At 35.3% G+C, this 21,983-nt stretch overlaps 1 protein-coding gene and 1 pseudogene across 1 annotated transcript; both read left to right on the top strand.

The window, feature by feature from the left end:
* Nucleotides 1-1,578: 1,578 nt before the first annotated feature.
* On the top strand, nucleotides 1,579-5,649 carry LOC112801874 (disease resistance protein Roq1-like). The gene is made up of 5 exons (XM_029298419.2): nucleotides 1,579-2,202; nucleotides 2,297-3,418; nucleotides 3,512-3,841; nucleotides 3,939-4,769; nucleotides 4,858-5,649. Exons 1-5 carry the CDS (start codon nucleotides 1,687-1,689, stop codon nucleotides 5,455-5,457), a joined length of 3,399 nt encoding a protein of 1,132 aa, XP_029154252.1. The 5' UTR covers nucleotides 1,579-1,686; the 3' UTR covers nucleotides 5,458-5,649.
* Nucleotides 5,650-9,059: 3,410 nt separating this feature from the next.
* On the top strand, nucleotides 9,060-10,942 carry LOC140184718 (disease resistance protein RPV1-like; annotated as a pseudogene).
* The last annotated feature ends 11,041 nt before the right edge of the window (nucleotides 10,943-21,983 follow it).

Raw genomic sequence — 21,983 nt, 5'->3', positions numbered from 1 at the left:
ATAAAGTTGAGATTGCCTTTCAATTTAGCACTTAATGCAAATGGTGCAATTTCTTCAGTGATATAATGTTGAGAGAGAGATTCTTTTTCAACTGAAATGGAAGAAGTGTAACACAGTTATGGTAGAAAAAAAAAAAAATCTCCATCACAACATATTTTAACTGAGAATAAACAAGACGCATCAATGAGGATTCAGTGTACAAAAGAACAAGAAAAATAAGGATTGTTGTCTACTGTGATGTAGTCTTGGCCTCCTGAGTCCCCAAGAAAAGAACAATAATAGATGAATCCAATGACAGAACAATGTAACAGTTATGCAAATTTCAAGGTAGAGGCATGCACCATTCCTTGAATTTTGACAAAAGAACAAAACATGTGGCTGATTTTACAAAGTTATTTATTCCCATTTTTATGCGGAGTAAAGGGAAGCCCAACAGTATAATGGCATGCATAACAGTGTTCTTCTTATTTGTGAACAAGAGAGGCAAGAGAATTAGAGAAAATGATTTCTATGTTGAGTGAATCTTAAGAATGTTAATACAGAGTGAGAGCTAACTACACTAGTCACCAACTTACTCTAACTTAAGCTGACTACTCCTAACAGAATCATAACAAATTAATTTCTAGCAAATAAGTTTAACACTACCAGCTTGGACAGCATTAAATTAAGAGCTATATACAACTATACTATCTAAAATGGAAACTATCAGTTATGCAATAGCCTATTTTTTAAAGCAAATATTTATTTTAGTTAAGTAAGATTAAAAGTTGGATATTTGTTTGAGATTGGAGAATATAATTTTTGTTTATGGTGGATTCTCCTAAAAGAGTAGACATAAAGGATGTTATAATTGATTAGGCATCGTAACATTGTGTTTGTTCTATTGCATGAAGTTCTGTAGTAAGTTTAGTGACTTATAGATGTTTAAAGAAATTCTCTTTATTTATTTTATTACAGAGAAAAAAGAGGAAGGAAAATTAGTATAAGAAAGTGATAATAACACTCTTCATTCTTGTTCTTGATTTTTTTCTTGGTGGCTTGAGTCCACAAGATGAGAATAATAATAGAAGAAGCAATTAATTATGCAAGGTAGTAGTAGATATCTTTCAATGAAATTTCGAGGAAAAAACAAAACACGTTGACGCATAATTTTCAACGAGTTAACATTATAAAATATCACAGCATAAAAATCAGTCATTATATAAGAATATAATTTAATATTCATAAAAAAAAAATATTCTTCTACTATGATGAGCTTAAAAGTAATCAAAGTAAAACACCCTTTGAATACCAAATTCCAAAGGTTAGGACAGTAAATGTCTTTAGATTTCAAACTCGAGCTAATACAAATCTCGAAAAGTTGAGTCACAATAAGCTACCAAAATGAAAGTGATGCCAACGACACTCAACTCTAAACACTACTGCACATACATTCCAATTTTCCTACTCTTGATGAACCGAAAAATCCAGAAAAGTAGACCCCACACGGAGCATATGAAATGATAAGGCAGTTTCTGTTTTATTTCTACGTTGACTGACTTTGAGAAACTTAATTATTCAGCATTGCATCCATTCTCACTCTTTCTTTAATCACTCACTCTTCTTTATATTTTTATTACTTTTTTTGGTTTTTCTGAGACTCAACATTCCCAACATTCATACAACTTTCTATCCTTCTTTCTTATCATGCCTCTGCAATCTTCCTTCTCCTCCTTTTCCACCCATTCTTCTTCTTCTTCTTCCTTCGGCTATGCATGGGAATATGACGTGTTTATTAGTTTCAGAGGCGAAGATACTCGCTATGGTTTCACTGGCAACCTCTACAAAGCTCTTTCTGATAAAGGAGTCCACACCTTCATTGATGATGAGGAGCTTCAAAGAGGAGACGACATCACACCCTCACTTCTCACCTCAATTGAAGAGTCCAGGATTGCCATCATTGTCCTCTCTCCTAACTATGCTTCTTCTTCTTTTTGCTTAGACGAGCTTGTCCACATCCTTCACTGCATCAAGGGAAATGATCGCCTGGTTTTACCGGTTTTCTATGAGGTTGATCCTTCTGATGTGCGCCATCAAAGAAATAGTTTTGGAGAAGCAATGGCCAAGCATGAAGAGAAATTCAAGAGTGACTTGAACAAGGTGCACAAATGGAAGCAGGCTCTGCATCAAGTTGCTAATTTGTCAGGATATCATTTCAAACACGGGTAACTTCACTTCATATACTTCTTTCTGGTCTGTAATTGTTTTTCATTTATCAAAATATTACAAGAAATAAGAATCTATGTGTATTTGGCAGGATGGATATGAACATAAGTTTATGAGAAATATTGTGGAAGAAATTTCAAGAAAGATTAGACGTGTACCTTTGTTTGTTGCTCGTTTTCCTGTTGGACTAGATTCACTAGATTCTCGAGTGTCAAAAGTAATTTCACTTTTGAAAACGGATTCGAGTGATCAAGTTCACATGGTAGGGATACATGGAGTTGGTGGAATAGGAAAAACAGCACTTGCTTGTGCTGTTTATAATTTGATTGCTGACCATTTTGACGGTACGTGCTTTCTTGAAGATGTAAGAAAAAACTCAGAAAGACATGGCTTGGCTCATCTTCAAAATATCCTTCTCTCTGAGATATTAGGAAAGGAGGAAATTAAGATAGTGAGTTTTCAACAAGGAACTTCTCGAATCCAACGAAGGCTATGTCAAAAGAAAATTCTTTTGATTTTAGATGACGTTGATGATCACAAACAACTACAGGCTATTGCTGGAAAACCTGACTGGTTTGGTCCTGGAAGCAGAGTTATTATTACAACACGGGACACACATTTGCTAAAATATCATGGTGTTGAAAACACATATGAGGTAGAGGGTTTAAATGAGGTAGAGTCTTCTCAATTGCTAGTTAAACATGCATTTAAAAATGGTTATGTTAGCAGCCCAAGTTATGCAGATGTTTTGACCCGTACAATAACATATGCTTCTGGTCTTCCATTGGCTTTGCAAGTAATAGGTAGTCACTTGTGTGGAAAAAAAGTAGAAGAATGGGAATCTGCATTGAATAAATTTGACAGACATCTTGACGATAAAATACATGAGATACTTCGAGTAAGTTTTGATGCTTTGGGAAAAGAAGAGAAGAGTGTCTTTCTAGATATTGCCTGTTGTTTCAAAGGATATGAATTAAAAGAAATTACAGATCTACTTCAAGCTCATTATGGGAGTTGCATGAAATATCATATTGGAGTGCTTTTTGAAAAATCTCTCATAAAGATCAATTTGTATGATCTCAGTGTGACAATGCATGATTTGATAGAGAACATGGGCAAAGAAATTGCACTAGAAGAATCACCAGAAATGCCTGGAATGCGTAGTAGGTTATGGTTCTACGAAGATATAGTTAAAGTTTTACAAGATAATCTAGTAAGTAATAAATTTCTCTAATGACTTTGTTGAAAGTCCTTTTTTACACACTTGTACTTTAACTAATTCATGTTTTTAATTTTGTGTTGAAAGGGCACTAGCACAATTGAAATCATATATTTGGAATTTCCCTTACTGGAAAGGGAAGGAGATGAAGATTCATTTGAAAAAGAGGGAAATAAAGAAGTTGAAGTAAAATGGGACGGAACAGCTTTTAAAGAGATGAAAAATCTCAAAACGCTTATCACAAAAAATGGTTGTTTTTCTGAATGTCCCAAATATCTTCCAAATAGTTTAAGGGTATTGGAATGGTGGAGATTTCCTTCAGAGTGGCTACCAAATGATTTTCAACCAAAGAAACTCTCCATACTCAAGTTATGGAATAATCTCTATTTGGCACACAAGTTGGATAGCTTATCCAAGGTAGTGTGTACTAAATTCTTTTTTCTGACTTTGTGTTTTAGTAACTTGATATGAAGTTTATTTGTTTGACTTTTTTCTTTGTTTTAATGTTTTTCAGAAGTTGGTGAGTTTGAAAGTTTTGAATTTTGATTACAATGATTCTTTGAAAGAAATAGCTGATGTGTCTAGTCTTCAAAGTTTAGAAGAATTTTCATTCCGAGGATGCAAAAACTTAGTTAAAGTTCACAGTTCAGTTGGGTTTCTATCTAAACTTAAAAGATTGAATGCTGAATATTGCGAGAAGCTCAGGACTTTCCCAGCAGCTATCAAATTGCCCTTACTGAAAGATTTCAGTCTATGTGGTTGCTCAAGCCTGGTCAATTTTCCAGAAATTTTAGAAGAGATGGCAAATGTAGGATGGCTTGATTTGAAAGGCACTGGCATAAAAGATTTGCCATGCTCATTTCATAATCTTTCTGGATTGCGAAATCTGGAAATTATTTGGAATGAAATGTGTAAGATACCAAGCATCATTTTTATGATGCCACAGCTATCTTCATGTTATATTGAGGGAGGAGGCAAGAAAAGGAGGGTATCATCGGAAAAGCCGGAGGAGGATGAGGAGGAGGGGCTTCAAGGAATACTCACTCACTCCCTCCCCTCGCAACATATGATGAAAGCTCTTTGTCTCAGAGACACCAATCTGTCAGATGATTTTTTTCCACTAGCTGTTGCATGGCTTCCAAATGTGAGACAATTAAGCCTAAGAGGCAATAATTTCACAGTCCTTCCTGAATGCATGCAAGAATTTTGCTTTTTATACTTGCTCAACGTCGATGATTGCAACCATCTTCAGGAAATTAGAGGGATTCCACCTTGCTTGACAAACTTCTCAGCAGTAAACTGCAAATCCTTGAGTCCTAGAGCCTCAAGAGTTTTACTCAATCAGGTTTTGTTACTTTTTAATTAGTTAACAATGTATATGAGATCATGATTCATATTATATTAATAATGTATGCTAAACTAGTCCTTGACAGGAATTACATGAGGGTAGATGGACAATCTTTGCAATGCCAGGTGGAAGGATTCCAAGGTGGTTTGAGAAGCGCTGCAGCGGAGCTTCAATTTCATTCTGGTTTCATGGCACTGAATTCCCTGACAATGCTCTTTTCTTTGCAATTCTACTCAAAGAGGGCCTCTCTTCCCCAGTTGAAGTACTACCCATCGTGACTGTCAATGGCAACCAGGTTTCCTGTCGATGGCGGGAGACCCCAGTGGATCAATTATTTATTTTTCATCTGTCAGAGACAATTGCTTATAATGTAGTACTACGTTTTGAAAACAAATGGAATCATGCTGAGATTTCATATGAAGCACATGACTACTATACCTATGATGAGGTCCCCACTGAGTCAATTGCAAAAGAGATTGGAATCCATCTATTGAAGCAAAAGATCAGTAGCAGTATAATTCAACATATCCGATTCACTGATCCTTACAAAATGACACAACTAATCATAATGATGATGATGGTCTCAATAGTATTGCCAAACCATAAGAAGCAGCCCTTACTCCTTGAAACATCCATTGGTTTGTGGACATTGCTGTTCCTAACACACACTCTCTTTTTTGGATAAATAACTGTCAATTAGGAAGGAGGGTAGGGAGGATTCAATATCAGCATCCGCACAGCTATGTGTGTGTTTGGATTACAACCAGAGTTTGCATAAAATTGATTTTGTAAAATTGATTTTGATGATAAGTTAGTTTGGGTTAACGTGATTTATATTTGGTAATCTTTATATCAAAATTGATTATAGTAAAATAAATGTTGTTTGGATTATACTACTCAAAATCACTTTTAGATGAAAATTTACTAAAATAGACATCAATTTTATATACTTGCAAAATCAGAATACTATAAAAAATAATATAAAAAATATTTATCATATAAATAAAATAAATACAATAAAAAATAAAAATATAAAAAAGAGTACTATAAATTTTATAATGTCACACAAAAAGAAAATATTCTATAATTTTTTTTAGTATCGTCAGTACTCTTTAATTTAGTATTATTTTAGACTATAAATTTTTATTATTTATGACTCTATTGTTACTTATAATTAATTTTTTATTTATTTTGTCCTTTTTTTATAGGATCATAATTTATATTATTCAAAATTTTGATAATAAACGTAGTATATAATAATTACAATTACAATTACAAATTTTACAAATTCAGAATAAAAAATAAAAAAATTAATACAAAACAAAAATAGAGTACATCAAAGAATAGAAAAAAAATTATATAGATAAGAAATAATAAAAATTCCATAAAATCAACAACATATACCATATGAACAAAAAAAATACCATAAAACCTAAATAAAATTCATATGAATAAAATCAAATAAAAATAAAAAAAATTCAATTTGTTAGTGATTGAAATAAATCTGAACGATTTTGATGAAAAAATAGAACTAAAAAATTATGAAGAAGTAGAAAGAACTATAAAGAATAACTGTGAAGATAATAGTTACTAGTATCATTCTTATAAAAGAAAATGAAGGGTAGGGTTGGTAAAAAAGAAATATTTTAGCTTCTCCTAAACATGAAACGTGAAACGTGAAACCAGAAGCTACAAATTTAAGCTTCTCCTAAACGTGGGTTCAGAAGCAGAATCAATTCTACGTTCACAAAGATAAAAATTGCCAAACATCAAAGTAAAACTTTCAAGAAGCTCAAACGGGCTTCTCTCCTCCTCAATGTGTTTACCAAACACACCCTATATGGTTGTCACCACTTGTGTGTGTCATAGTGTAATTATTGTTATTAAGATAAGTGTGATGCTTCCCTTGCTTGTGCTTGTTTGATTCAGTATGAAATAGAGATGACCATTGAATATGTTACTTGCTACTTTGACAACTCTTTTGTATTATACATTTATATATTGAATGATTCTGAATTTGTAACGTAATGCAATTGCAAGCCAAATAGATAACCCTGTTATCCACTGTCAATTTGAATCTGTATGCTTTGGTTTATCTTAACTCATTGATTTATAGGCTCAAGAAGATAAATGTTTTTGAACCCTGATTTTTGTGGCATCAGTCAAACACATTATGTTGCATCAATTAATATAAACCAAGATTGAGCAACACTCATTTTATGTGAATTTAATATTTTAGTTTTGCTTCTCCTTGTTTGATTCAATGTCAATGGGTAAAAGTTCTAAGTTGTGAACCAGAGATGGCCTTTCAATATGGTACCTTAAGCAATAACTGATTTCATATATTGATTGATTCTAAAAGTAACATAGAGCATTATGAATACAATTTTTGTTATTTTTGTTATTTTTCTGTTAATTTGGTTGATGAGTGCAGAACATAGCAAAATAAGTGACTTATTAGTCTTATCTCAATCACTAAGCTTTCCTTCAATCATGCTAAAACTTTTCAATGAGTTGATTTTTTAAAATAAGAACTGCAAATTTGCCATATGGTACAAAAAGAAATAAAGCTCTGGAAAGCTTTTGTAAGCAGCTTCATTTGGTGAAGTCATATGGTTTACTGAGAGAATTGACATTAAACAACCATAATTAATCTAATTATTAATCCACACAAAATTCCCATGGAAGCTTTAAACTTTATTGTGAAATATTCAAATTAATAATTTCTCAAAAGGACAACACTATGGTTATTATGGTCTCAATAGTATTGCACAAGCAAAGTATAATTATGTGTGTAATCTCCTGAAAGTATTTACTTCATCTGAATTATTTCTTTCTTAATTAAATGTGCAGCAAACTTTCTTAACTAATTATGTATATTATATTGAATGATTCTGGACCAAATGAAAATAGGTAGTAGCTAGTTAGAAATACAAACAGAAGGTGAATGCATATCCTTGTGTCATGCCTCCTCAATATTCCTCAGTACTCAGGAGCAGAACAGTGTAATACCTCTGCAACTTATCGTCGTGTTTCTTATCTTTGTAAGCTCTATTTAAATCAGGGAAATGTCCGTGCTTCATAGAGTAAAACTAATAAAAACAGATAACTGTAGTTAGATTGATTGCTCGGAATCTTGGATACAAAGAACCAACATGATAAAAAGCGTGGGAAAGAAAGATTCTTTGGTAAACAGAAATGGAAGAAAGTGTTGGTGTTATTAATTTATTATCAATCAGTGGCAGAAGATGAAAATAATAACAATACAAGAATAATTAGTTTCTGTTTATTTTTCCCTCTTTCCTTGAAATTTGTATACAATACAAGAAGAAAACATGATTTAACAGAACAACTAATTCAGGACACTCGCATCACATACTCCACTTTGTAATTAAAGTTCACATATAATTACTCTTGAAAGATTTTCTGTGAACAAGTTCTAAGAACACAAGCACATATATTATGTTCCATTAAATCAAATAAAAAATTATATTGTTTCTTCTTGCGCCTAATTTGTTCTCTTTCTTCTCATTTCTCATATAGTACTATTCTCTTATAAGTAATAGATAAGACAATAATACTTCTATTCAAAACATGAAAGTTTTATTGCATCAAGTTCTGTAACGAGTTTAGATATTGAAGGAAATTCTCTATTTATTTTATTACAGAGGAAAAAAGAAAAAGGAAAATTAGAATATAAAAAGGTGATAATAACACTCTTCATTATTGTTCTTAATTTTTATTCTTGGTGGCTTGAGTCCACAAGATAAGAATAATAATGGACAAACAATTAATTATGTAAGGTAGTGGCAGATACCTTTGATTTTCAATGAGTTAATATTATAGTATATCATAGCGTAAAATATTAGTCATTGTACAAGAATATACATTTAATATTCATAAAAAAATTATTTTTCTGCTATATTAGAAATCCCTAAATTGAAAGTCCCGCCCTGAAGTTGAGTTCTTAAGAAATAATAATGGACGTTGAATTCAACCACTCAATGCTCGTAGGTGGCCATGCATTTCTATGAAAAATAAATAACTAAGGACAAAGTTGTCTTAATCAAAGTAAATATAATAAACAGCAAGTTTGCTAAAGACTTAAATACAGCAACTAATTTCTTAGTGAACTCAATCACTCATTAAATTCAGCAGGGAAAAATTAAGACCTCCAACACATTTATTGAATGAATGCAGTTTCTGCGTGGTTGCTAAGTTGACTGACTTAGACTTACACACATAATTATTGTCTCTCACTCTCTATATATATTCACTACTTTGTTTCTCTGATTTTCATCATCATCCAACAAAACATATATCCTTCTTGCTTCCGTCTCATGTCTCTGCAATCCTCCTCCTCCTCCTACTCTGCCCATCCATTTTCCTCTTCTTTCATCAGATATGAATGGAAATACGATGTCTTTATTAGTTTCAGAGGCCGAGATACTCGCTATGGTTTCACTGGCAACCTCTACAAGGCTCTTTGTGACAAAGGAATTCTCACCTTCTTTGATGATGGCGAGCTTCAAAGCGGAGAGGAAATCACACCTGCATTTCTCAAGGCAATTGAAGAGTCTAGGATTGCCATCGTTGTACTCTCTCCTAACTATGCTTCTTCTTCTTTTTGCTTAGACGAACTGGTCCATGTCCTTCACTGCATCAAGGGAAACAATCGGTTTGTTTTGCCGGTTTTCTTTAAGGTGGATCCTTCTGATGTGCGCCATCTAAAAAACAGTTTTGGAGAAGCAATGGATAAGCATGAGAAGAGATACAAGGATGACATGAATAACAAGGTGGACACATGGAAGAAGGCTCTGAAAGAAGTAGCCAATTTGTCTGGTTATCATTTCAAAGATGGGTAACTTCACTTCATATACTTCTTTCTGTAATTGTTTCTCATTATTACAATTTTGAATTGTAAAAGTATCTATGTGTTTGTTTGTTGGGCAGGCATGGATATGAACATCAGTTTATTAAAAAGATCGTGCAAGACATTTCAAGAAAGATTGGGCGTCTACCTTTGCCAGTGGCTGACTTCCCTGTTGGACTCGAGTCTCCAATGTCAGAAGTGATTTCACTTTTGAAAATGGATTCTACTGATCGAGTTCACATGGTAGGGATACATGGAATTGGTGGCATAGGGAAAACAACACTTGCTCTTGCTCTTTATAACTTGATTGCTGACAATTTTAAAGGTGTGTGTTTTCTTGAAAACGTGAGAGAAAATTCACAAAAATATGGGTTGGTGCATCTTCAAAACAATCTTCTTTGTAAGATATTAAGAAAGGAGGGAGTCCAGATAATAGGTGTTAAGGAAGGAATTTCACAGATACAACGTAGACTCAATCAAACAAAAGTTCTTTTGGTTCTGGATGATGTTGATGAGCATTAACAGTTGACAGCTATTGCGGGAAAACCTTATTGGTTTCATCCTGGAAGCAGAATCATTATTACAACACGGGACAAACATTTGCTGACGCTTCATGACATTGAAGGAACATATGAGGTACAAGGTTTGAATGAGGAAGAGTCCTTAGATTTGCTTCAATGGAAGGCTCTTAAAACAGATATTGTCAACCCAAGTTATAAGAATGTTTTAACCCATGCAGTAACTTATGCTTCTGGACTTCCATTGGCTTTGGAAGTTATAGGTTCTAACTTGTTTGGAAAAGATTTAGAACAGTGGGAATCTGCAATGGATCAATATGAAGAAGTTCTTGATAATAAAATACGTAAGATACTGATGGTTTCAGTGGCTAAGAGAAGAGGGGTTGAATCTTAGCCCCCTTTTCTGCTTGCTAACACTTGCTGGACTTAGAGGAGACTTTTCTGTTTTTAGTTCATCCCTAGCCACGAGACATTTTCATTTTGTCTTATCACTTGACACGAGACATTTTTGATTTTTCATCTGAACAGTAAAAACAGAATTGAAGTAGGAAGAGAGATAGAAGATTACACCCAGATATATCCTGGTTCAGCTGCTAAATGCAGTGCAGCCTACATCCAGTCTCCATCACAACAATGATGGAATTTCACTATAATCATCCAGATTACAAATTGTAAAGTGCTAACCCAACTTACAAGGGGATTTCCACAGAATCATGAAACACAACACAGATGTACAAAGGAACTCTAAGACATCTATGGCTTTTTCTTTTAATTTTGCACTCTCTGCCTTTTTCCGCTCTATGGCTTTTTCATACAAACCTCACTGTTTGCCTTTTTCCATGAGACTCAAGACATGACAAAATTAAACAGAAAAATACTAGACAGAATACATTGAAGGAGAAGAGAAAACTGTTAGCTCGGGTAGCTCTGAGAACTATGTGCCTTGCACTCTCAAATTTTCTCCTTGCTCCAAACAGTGGTTGTTCTCTCTTTTTAAAGAAGAGGGAAGCCTCCACACTTGAAGCCAACACCCAAACCAACTTCTTCCTCCTTCAAGAAACAGAACTGTTTCGGCCACAAAGAGAGAGAAGAGATAACCATGCAAAACCCAACATGCAATTACCTCTAGTCCTTTCTTGATCATCACTCTTCATCAATCCGAGCTCTCCATCCTTGGCTTGCTCTCCAAGATGGATTTCTGGCCCTTGATGCTTCATGATGATGATGACTTCATCTACTTCAATCTCTGCCTCAACCATCACTTCGCCACTCTAGCTACTTCCTGTGGTGGTTGAGCAGAATCAAAGACAAGCCATGCTTCAAGAATCTCCCTTGCTGGCCGAATCTTCTTCCTTCTTTTTGAGTATGAAGGATCCGAGATTACCTCACCAAATCTTACCATATTTGGTGATAATCTCAGCCACAGCATACTTTTCTTTTTCTTTTTCGTGCCATCAACTCGATGGTCTTTAGTCTTGCTTTTCCTTCCTTTCAGTAGCTCCAAGTAGCTTCCATGGCTTCCTGGTTAATGACCGAAGAAAGAAGAAGAGAGAGATGAGAGAGAATGTGAAGTTAAAGTAAAAGCAATTAAATGAAATGTAACATATTGAAGGGTTGCTTTTACTTCCCTAGTGGTTTAGCGTGTAGCATTAATCATAATGGTTCCCATCAAATCAAAGTCAAGTTCTCTCTCATGTTCCCCATGCTAGTGAATTAAATTTCAAATCCTTCCAAAGAGTGAAATGGAATCCGTTGGAAGCATTGAGGCTTTTTCTTTGCTTCATGGATTCAGATAAAGCATGGAAACATTCATTAATGTTGGGTTTGGTAGCAATAGATTTCATTTTGGCCCAACTAGTAACATTTGCTTTCCTGATGGATTTTTTTGGATCAAGCATTGAACAAATAGGAAAGCTTTCATTTGGGCTTGTAGTAACAATAACTCAATCTGGCCCAATAACAAGAATAATAATTCAGCCACAACAAATAAAACATTTTTGCATCAATGCTGAATGTACTTATAGAACACTTGGGCTTGCAATGATTTTTCTTTTATTTTCGGCCCATATTAAAAACCTGCATCACAAAATTATTAATTAACATATGTTAAATGAAAATCAAATTAATAATTTTGTAATTAATTATTTTAATAATGTTTGTTCATCATCAAAATTAAATTAGAGTTTTCCAAACTCACCAATCTCCCCCTTGATGACAAACATTATTAAAATTGAAATGGAAAGAAATTTAAAGATTGAGTAAAGAATACTCCCTTTGAATTTGAATTTCTCCCCCTTTCTAAATGTCACATAGCTCCCCCTTAATATATGCTATTTTTACCAAGGGAAGTATTAACCTGTAACATTTGAATCAAGCTTCAAGTAACAATGTTATTTAGCATTTTTATGATGCTAAATGCTTGATTTATGAGCAATTTTAATTGATAATCAAAACTTATTTATTAACATAAGCTGATTTTCTGCTCAAACATTGCACAAAACAATGTTGTAAAAATATTTCCTAGTCAAGATATCAGATCCAAAATATTTTTGAAATACACATGATCACATCAAAGCTGGTCAGTTATTAGGCATCACAGTTTAAAGGAACTGCCAAAAAATAAAGTTTCAAACCAACATGTTTATCAAGATGAATAAGAATATTCCAAGTTTAAAAAAACATGTCCCTCAATATAAATCAACAACCAGGCATTCAATAAATCAAACATCATTATAAACTAGATGCCAAGAGTAATATTCAGTAGTAATCATATTGAAACAAATATGATAACATGCGTTCCTTAAACAAGGGTGATCATGAATTTTCATCAATTGAAAATTTCATCCCCTGTTTTCAGCAATTCAATCCTTCCCTGTTTCAATTTCAATTTTGAAAACTAAAGTTTCCTCCCCCTTTTGTCATCAAGGGGAACCTGCACCAAATATGAAAAATACAACAAAATATCCATAACAAAGTAACAAGAGTGTATCAAAGTATCACAGAGCAGTGAGTATCAAGTCATGCTCATACAAAAAACAGATTGAGCCTAATGGAGCCAGTATCAAATAAAAGTAAACAAACAGACATCATTCATCAGAAAGATTGAATTTTGAACCGGAATCGGCTTCGTAATCCCCTGTTCCCATTTCATCATCAAAGCTCTTAATCATGAAGCCAACTCTGTCATGACATTTCTTCCAAGCCCTTTCCTATTCATATTCCAATTTCCTGGCAGTCTTGTGGGATTTGAACATTAACTTGGACATGTTACGCATCTCATTGAGAACCTCCCGAATTGATGCAGTAACATTTGATGGTTCAGGATGGCTCTCCAGATCACTAAGAGATGGTTCAGAAGGGACAGATTTCTTGCTTTTCTTGCCCGAAACTCCTCCTCCTTTAATCATTGAAACCTTGTTCTCAACAAATTCATTAGTCAAATCAACCTTAAAATACTCAAATATACATGTGAGGAACATGCCATATGGGAGATTTGCCTTTTTGGTACTTTTTACTGTTTTCCACATATGACGTATCATAATATAAGCAAATGAAATTTGGGAAGAAGTAAGAAGAGCAAATAGAATAATAGAATCAGAAACTGTTACTCTGTGGTGAGAACCGCCTTGTGGAGTGAGAATGTGAGTGATGATACGGTGCAACAGGGAGTTCTCAGGGCCGAGTGCTCGATGAGTTGGAATTAATCCATCCAAACCAGAGAGATTGGCACAAATGTGTTGCAAGACAGTTTGCTGTGCAATGCCAACTTGATCGTCCCACTTATCAACCATGTACACTTTTGGCCCTTCATCTTCATACCCAAGGGCAGCGCCTATGGTTTGAGGATTGAGGGTCATGTAAACACGCTTCACGTAAGAGTGAATTGAGCCATCAATCAAGCGCATGTTAGCATAGAATTCCCGGACCAGCCCCGGGTATACAAATTTCTGAATGTGAATCAAAGGAGTCCACTTCAGAGCATCAAACATGGAGGAAAAGTTGATTCCTTTGGTGGCCAATTTCTCAAGATTTACCAAGTAAGAAAGACAGAGAGGACGTTTCAGCAAAACCTCTTTATGAAATTCATAGAAAGCACATGAGTAGAACCGAGAGGGATCAAAATGGGAGTGAGTTTTGTGAAATTTGTTCTTGAAATCAAGCGACTCCAAATTTGCAGGTTCTCTTGTATCATGTAGAACAAAGCTCTTTGGCTTTTTCTGAGAACTTTTTGTGTGTGGAGTAGGTCTTTTCGGCGGTGATAGTGGTGGAGAAGTATGTGATTCCTCTTCTTCTTCTTGAACGCTAGGTTCCTTGTTCTTTCCTCTCCCTGAAGATTTGTGAGCAATGACCTTGCGGCGCATGGTTTCGGTCCTTTTGGAAGGAGGTGATTGAGTAGAAGAGGAGGAAGAATGAAGGTGGATATGTGTATGAGTTTGAGGTGATGAAAACGGTGGGCTTTTTGGAATGGTGGTTCGGCCACTTCTCTTGTGTGCCGTTTTCTTTTTCATGGTAGGATGAATGGAGAAGTTGAATATGAAAGGGTGGGAGTGCCGAAAGAGAGTGAGAAAAGAGGGAGGTTAGTGGTGCAATTAATGTGGATTGGAGAGAGATGATGGGAAGTTAATAACCATAATGGCGCGGTTATTAACCAAGGGGTTTTGAAAAAGGTGGTTTCCTAGAATTAAGGGATTAGATGGAGAGAGTGATTTGATTTGACAATAACCACTTCCAATGAGATTTGAAATGACAATCAAAAGATTTGATCATCATAAAATGAGGGATCAATAAAAAATCAATAAGGGGTCAAATAAGATTTTGTGGGGCCCATCAGAAGCAAAGTCTGCGCAGCCTCCCCCTTAATCATAGCTCCTCCTGCATGCCTTATTTTTATCTCGTCCATTCCTACGAGATAAAATTGGACAGAATCAGAACTTCACAAATTTTCAACATGATTTAAATCAAACATTCCCAAGCTTTTCCTTAACAAACAGAATCTATCTTCACAGAGGGGTTTTGTAAAAATATAAGCAATTTGTTCTTCTGATTTTACAAATTGAATATCAATAGTACCCTTTTGCACATGTTCTCTAATAAAATGATATTTGATTTCAATGTGCTTTGTTCTTGAGTGCAGAACAGGATTTTTTGAAATGTTTATTGCACTCATGTTATCACAAAATAAGGGTATACTATTGATTTTTAATTTGTAATCCTTCAATTGAGTTTTTAACCAAATTAATTGTGAACAACAAGCAGATGCGGATATATATTCAGTTTCAGCTGTGGATAGAGCCACTGTGGCTTGTTTCTTGCTTGACCACATGTTGAGTGAGCTTCTAAGGAAGCAACACATGCCGGAAGTGCTCCTTCTATCCACTCTATCTCCTGCATAATCTACATCACAAAACCCTACTGCACAAAAATCATCAGATTTTGGATACCATAAGCCATAATCAAATGTTCCCTTAATATATCTAATGATGCGTTTAACGGCTGATAGATGGGATTCTTTTGGGTGAGATTGAAATCTTGAACACACACCCACACTTTGAACTATATCCGGTCTAGAGGAGGTAAGATACATTAATGAACCAATCATTCTCCTATACCGTGTTTCATCCACATCTTTGCCATTATCATCCTTTTCAAGTTTATTGTTTGGATGCATTGGTGTTCCCATTGGTTTGGATTTTTCTAAGCCAAATTTCTTTATCAATTCTTTTGCATACTTGCCTTGGTGAATAAAAGTACCACTAGGAGTTTGTTTAATTTGGAGGCCAAGAAAGAATGTTAGCTCTCCCGTTAAACTCATTTCAAACTCACTAGTCATGAGTTTTCCAAACTCTTCACACAAGGACTCATTGGCCGATCCAAACACAATATCATCCACATAAACTTGAACAAGAAGGATGTCATCATTAGAAACTTTAATGAACAAAGTAGTGTCGGTGGTTCCCTTTTGAAAATGATTTTCTAATAGGAAGGCACTAAGCCTTTAATACCAAGCTCTAGGAGCTTGTCTAAGGCCATAAAGAGTCTTTGAAAGTTTAAAAACATGATTAAAAAAATCTTTATGTTCAAAACCGGGGGGTTGAGCCACATACACTTCTCTATCAATAAAGCCATTAAGGAAAGCACATTTAACATCCATTTGAAACATTTTGAAACCCTTATGGGCAGCATAGGCAAGAAGCAACCTAATTGCTTCCATTCTAGCTATCGGAGCAAAAGACTCATCAAAATCAATTCCCTCTTCTTGATCGTAACCTTGGGCCACTAATCTAGCCTTGTTACGAACAACTTGTCCATCCTCACCAAGTTTATTTTTAAATACCCATTTAGTACCCGTTACCTTCTTACCATCCGAATGAGGTACTAATGTCCAAACCTCATTCTTGTCAAATTGAGCAAGCTCCTCTTGCATGGCCTTGACCCATGATGGATCTTCAAGAGTTTGTTTGACATTGTTGGGCTCCATTTGTGACAAGAGAGCAAAGTTGCTAGGTTTGGTTTGCCTTTTGGTGGAGGATCTTGTTGTTACACCTTGAGAGGGATCACCAATGATGAAGTCATGAGGATAACCCCTCATAGACTTCCATTCTCTAGGCTTTCGGACAGGTGTAGAGCTTTGATGAACTTCTGGTGGTCTCTCTGTTTCAGCTGCTCGTGCCTGCTCAGGAGACAAAAATGGAAATGTCTCCTCCTATCTGACGAGACAAAACTGGGCTGACAGATTCTTCATTTAGCACAGATTTGGAAATTTCTTTACTTGTTCCATCTTCTTCACAATCTGAATCATTATCCTTTACAGTGCTGGGAATTAAGTTAGAATCACAGAAAGTAACATGTATGGATTCCTCTATGGTTCTATATTCTTTGAGATAAACTCTATAGGCCTTGCTTGTGGTGGAATATCCAACAAACATTCCCTCATAGGATTTTGGATCAAATTTTCCAAGGTTTTCCTTATTGTTAAGAACAAAGCATTTTGCATCCAAAAACATGGAAGTACTTAAGATTCGGAGGGGTTCCTTTCCAGAGCTCATAAGGAGTTTTCTTTAACCCTTTTCTAATGATTGTTCTATTCAAAATATAACATGCTGTGTTCACAGCTTCAGCCCATAAAAATTTAGGAATTTCATTCTCACATAGCATGGCCCTAGTCATTTCTTGAAGGCTTCTTCCTTCTTTCAACCACCCCATTTTGTTGGGGGGTTCTAGGACATGAAAAATTATGAGAAATCCCTAATTCATCACAGAATTTTTCAAAGTCTTGATTTTCAAATTCTCTTCCGTGATCACTTCTCAAATGGGCAATTTTCAAATCCTTTTCATTTTGAATTTTTTTGCAAAGGGTGGAGAAGGCATAAAATGCATCATTCTTATGAGCAAGGAAAAGTACCCAACCAAATCTAGAGTAATTATCAACCACCAAAAGACCATAATGTTTACCTCCTAAACTTTGAGTTCTAGTAGGACCAAAAAGATCAATATGTAACATCTCCAATGGCCTTTTGGTTGAGATTCCATCTTTTAATTTAAAAGAGGATTTTACTTGTTTGCCCAATTGGCAAGCATCACAAGTAAGATCCTTATCAAACTTGACGTTTGGAATTCCTCTAACCAAATTCTTTTTGACTAGCTTAGAAATTTGGTACATGCTAGCATGACCCAACTTTCTATGCCAAAGCCATTTTTCATATTCAAGGGAGGTAAAGCATGTTACATTTTGTTCCTTTAAATCCTCAAGAGTTAATCCATACACATTGTTGCATATTTTAGCTTCAAATAGAACATCCCCAGTTTTCTCACAAACAATTAAGCAAACAAACTTCTTAAAAATAACTTCAAAACCCAAATCACATAATTGACTAACACTAAGTAGATTATGCTTCAAGCCATGTACAAGAAGGACATCATTTATACAAGATGAGAGATTTTTACCCACTTTCCCAACAGCCACTATTTTTCCTTTTGCATCATCACCGAAAGTGACAAGTCCTCCATCATATTCATCAAGCTTTATGAAGAAGGTTGTCTTTCCGGTCATATGCCTAGAGCATCCGCTATCCATGTACCACATATTTTCTTTCTTCTTGGATGCTAGGCATACCTACAAAATAAGCTCAAGTGACCTTAGGTATCCAAATTTTCTTGGATCCTTTCACGTTAAACCATCTCTTATGTCCCAAATCATTGTAATCAAAAACAACTTTGTAAACTTTATCACCAATCATTCTTTCACCAAAGAAACATTGAACTGGAAAATGACCACTATGATTACACAATCTACAAAATCTTGGAGTTGCTGTTTTGTTAAAGTAGGTGGGATCTTGAAACCTTGTGTCATTGGATGAAGAAGGTTTATTTTTAAAAAATGGTTTCTCATCAGTTTTATAAAATCCCAATCCAGCTTTATCATAAAGAGGTTTTTGACTAGCCAAAATTTGATTAAGATTTTCAGAACTTTGTGTAAACTTGGCTAAGTCTTCCTTAAACCTTTTAACCTCTTCAAGCAACTCTTCATTTCTTTTAAAACAGTCTACATATGCAAGGACAGAATGGTCACTTTCACAGCTTCTAATTTGGGCTCTTAACTGCTTATTTTCTTCAACAAGATCATAAGCAGTTTCGGCCTTCCTTAGTTTTTCTTTGAGAAAATCATTTTCAATTTTAAGAATGAAAATTTGTTGTTCAAGATCTTGATTTTCAGTCAGAAAATATCTTATTTTTTCAGAGAGGTGATCTATCATGAGATGAAGGTCTTCGGTGTCTGGGTTTTGAAAAAATACCTGATCTACATGATCTGCCATGAGACAAGGCTGTGACTTAGTCTCAGATTCTTCATCACTGTCCGAGTCATTTTCTAAGTCTTCCCATGAAGCCATCAGACCTTTCTTCTTTCCTCCTTTTCTCTTCTCCTCCCTTTTTAACTTGGGACAGTCAGATTTGTAATGCACCATTTCCTTGCAGTTAAAACAAGCAACTTTGCTAAGGTCTTTCTTCATTTTCTTTGAGCTGCCGCCTTTGCTTTTGTGCTTCATCATTTTCCTGAATTTTTTGGCAAACAACACCAATTCACTTTCAAATGAGTTATCACTGGATTCATCATCCAGAGGATTAGTGACAGAAGAAAATGCAATTCCTTTCTTTTTTGATTCCTTTTTCAAATAAGTGTTTTTAAAAGCAAGAAGATTTCCTCTCAAATCATCAAGTGTCATGGAATCAAGATTACTGCTTTTAGAAATAATTAAGGCTTTTGTTTCCCACTCTTTAGTGAGACATCTCAGCACTTTTCTCACAAGCACAGAATCTGAATGAGTAATTCCCAGAGCATCTAAGCCAACAATGATAGTGTTGAACCGCTCAAACAGTTCAACAATGGACTCTCCTTCCTTCATTGCAAACATTTTATATTCTCTGTTCAACATGTCTGTCCGAGTCTTCTTTACAATGGTGGTTCCTTCATGAGTGATTTGTAGCTTGTCCCAGATTTCCTTTGCCGTTGTGCATCGTGATACCCGTCGGTACTCCTCCAAGCTGATAGCACAGTTGAGCAGGTTTACTGCCTTTGCATTTAGCTCAACCTTCTTCCTATCTTCCTCGGTCCATCTTGCTTCTGGTTTGAGGGAGATCACTCCTTCAGCATTTGTGGTAGTTGAAAATTGAGGCCCTTCCAGGATAATCTTCCAAAGTATGTAATCCACTGCTTGTACAAATATCTTCATCCTCTCTTTCCAATAGGTATATTTTTTCCATTGAAAAGAGGAGGTCTGTTGCTTGATTGTCCTTCGGTCAGATTATAGGACACCACATTTACGCCACTGTTTTCCGCCATAAGGATCTTTACTCCAAGCTGCAAAGCTTGATCTCTTTGAGACCAAGCTCTGATACCAATTGATGGTTTCAGTGGCTAAGAGAAGGGGGGTTGAATCTTAGCCCCCTTTTCTACTTGCTAACACTTGCTGGACTTAGAGGAGACTTTTCTGTTTTTAGCTCATCCCTAGCCACGAGACATTTTCATTTTGTCTCGTCACTTGACACGAGACATTTTTTATTTTTCATCTGAACAGTAAAAACAGAATTGAAGTAGGAAGAGAGATAGAAGATTACACCCAGATATATCCTGGTTCAGCTGCTAAGTGCAGTGCAGCCTATATCCAGTCTCCATCACAACAATGATGGAATTTTACTATAATCATCCAGATTACAAATTGTAAAGTGCTAACCAACTTACAAGGGGATTCCCACAGAATCATGAAACACAACACAGATGTACAAAGGAACTCTAAGACATCTATGGCTTTTTCTTTTAATTTTGCACTCTCTGTCTTTTTCCGCTCTATGGCTTTTTCGTACAAACCTCACTGTTTGCCTTTTTCCATGAGACTCAAGACATGACAAAATTAAACAGAAAAATACTAGACAGAATACATTGAAGGAGAAGAGAAAACTGTTAGCTCGGGTAGCTCTGAGAACTCTGTGCCTTGCACTCTCAAATTTTCTCCTTGCTCCAAACAGTGGTTGTTCTCTCTTTTTAAAGAAGAGGGAAGCCTCCACACTTGAAGCCAACACCCAAACCAACTTCTTCCTCCTTCAAGAAACAGAACTGGTTCGACCACATAGAGAGAGAAGAGATAACCATGCAAAACCCAACATGCAATTACCTCTAGTCCTTTCTTGATCATCACTCTTCATCAATCCGAGCTCTCCATCCTTGGCTTGCTCTCCAAGATGGATTTCTGGCCCTTGATGCTTCATGATGATGATGACTTCATCTACTTCAATCTCTGCCTCAACCATCACTTCGCCACTCTAGCTACTTCCTGTGGTGGTTGAGCAGAATCAAAGACAAGCCATGCTTCAAGAATCTCCCTTGCTGGCCGAATCTTCTTCCTTCTTTTTGAGTATGAAGGATCCGAGATTACCTCACCAAATCTTACCACATTTGGTGATAATCTCAGCCACAGCATACGTTTCTTTTTCTTTTTCGTGCCATCAACTCGATGGTCTTTAGTCTTGCTTTCCCTTCCTTTCAATAGCTCCAAGTAGCTTCCATGGCTTCCTGGTTAATGACCGAAGAAAGAAGAAGAGAGAGATGAGAGAGAATGTGAAGTTAAAGTAAAAGCAATTAAATGAAATGTAACATATTGAAGGGTTGCTTTTACTTCCCTAGTGGTTTAGCGTGTAGCATTAATCATAATGGTTCCCATCAAATCAAAGTCAAGTTCTCTCTCATGTTCCCCATGCTAGTGAATTAAATTTCAAATCCTTCCAAAGAGTGAAATGAAATCCGTTGGAAGCATTGAGGCTTTTTCTTTGCTTCATGGATTCGGATAAAGCATGGAAACATTTATTAATGTTGGGTTTGGTAGCAATAGATTTCATTTTGGCCTAACTAGTAACATGTGCTTTCCTGATGGATTTTTTTGGATCAAGCATTGAACAAATAGGAAAGTTTTCATTTGGGCTTGTAGTAACAATAACTCAATCTGGCCCAATAACAAGAATAATAATCCAGCCACAACAAATAAAACATTTTTGCATCAATGCTGAATGTACTTATAGAACACTTGGGCTTGCAATGATTTTTCTTTTATTTTCGGCCCATATTAAAAACCTGCATCACAAAATTATTAATTAACATACGTTAAATGAAAATCAAATTAATAATTTTGTAATTAATTATTTTAATAATGTTTGTTCATCATCAAAATTAAATTAGAGTTTTCCAAACTCATCAGATACTCCAGGTTAGTTTTGATGCTTTGGGTGATGATGTGCAGAGTGTTTTTCTTGATATTGCTTGTTGTTTTAAAG

This window comes from Arachis hypogaea, chromosome 5 (assembly GCF_003086295.3).
Source record: "Arachis hypogaea cultivar Tifrunner chromosome 5, arahy.Tifrunner.gnm2.J5K5, whole genome shotgun sequence".
Taxonomy (NCBI): Eukaryota; Viridiplantae; Streptophyta; class Magnoliopsida; order Fabales; family Fabaceae; genus Arachis; species Arachis hypogaea.
The sequence above is the reverse complement of the archived record's forward strand: the minus strand, read 5'-3'. Positions and strand labels throughout refer to the sequence as shown.

Excerpts from the sequence above, each read along its gene's own strand:
- LOC112801874 (XM_029298419.2), top strand. The coding sequence starts at position 1,687 with ATGCCTCTGCAATCTTCCTTCTCCTCCTTTTCCACCCATTCTTCTTCT. Across the intron at positions 3,419-3,511 it reads AAGTTTTACAAGATAATCTA|GGCACTAGCACAATTGAAAT; the intron begins GTAAGTAATAAA and ends TTGTGTTGAAAG. Across the intron at positions 4,770-4,857 it reads CAAGAGTTTTACTCAATCAG|GAATTACATGAGGGTAGATG; the intron begins GTTTTGTTACTT and ends AGTCCTTGACAG.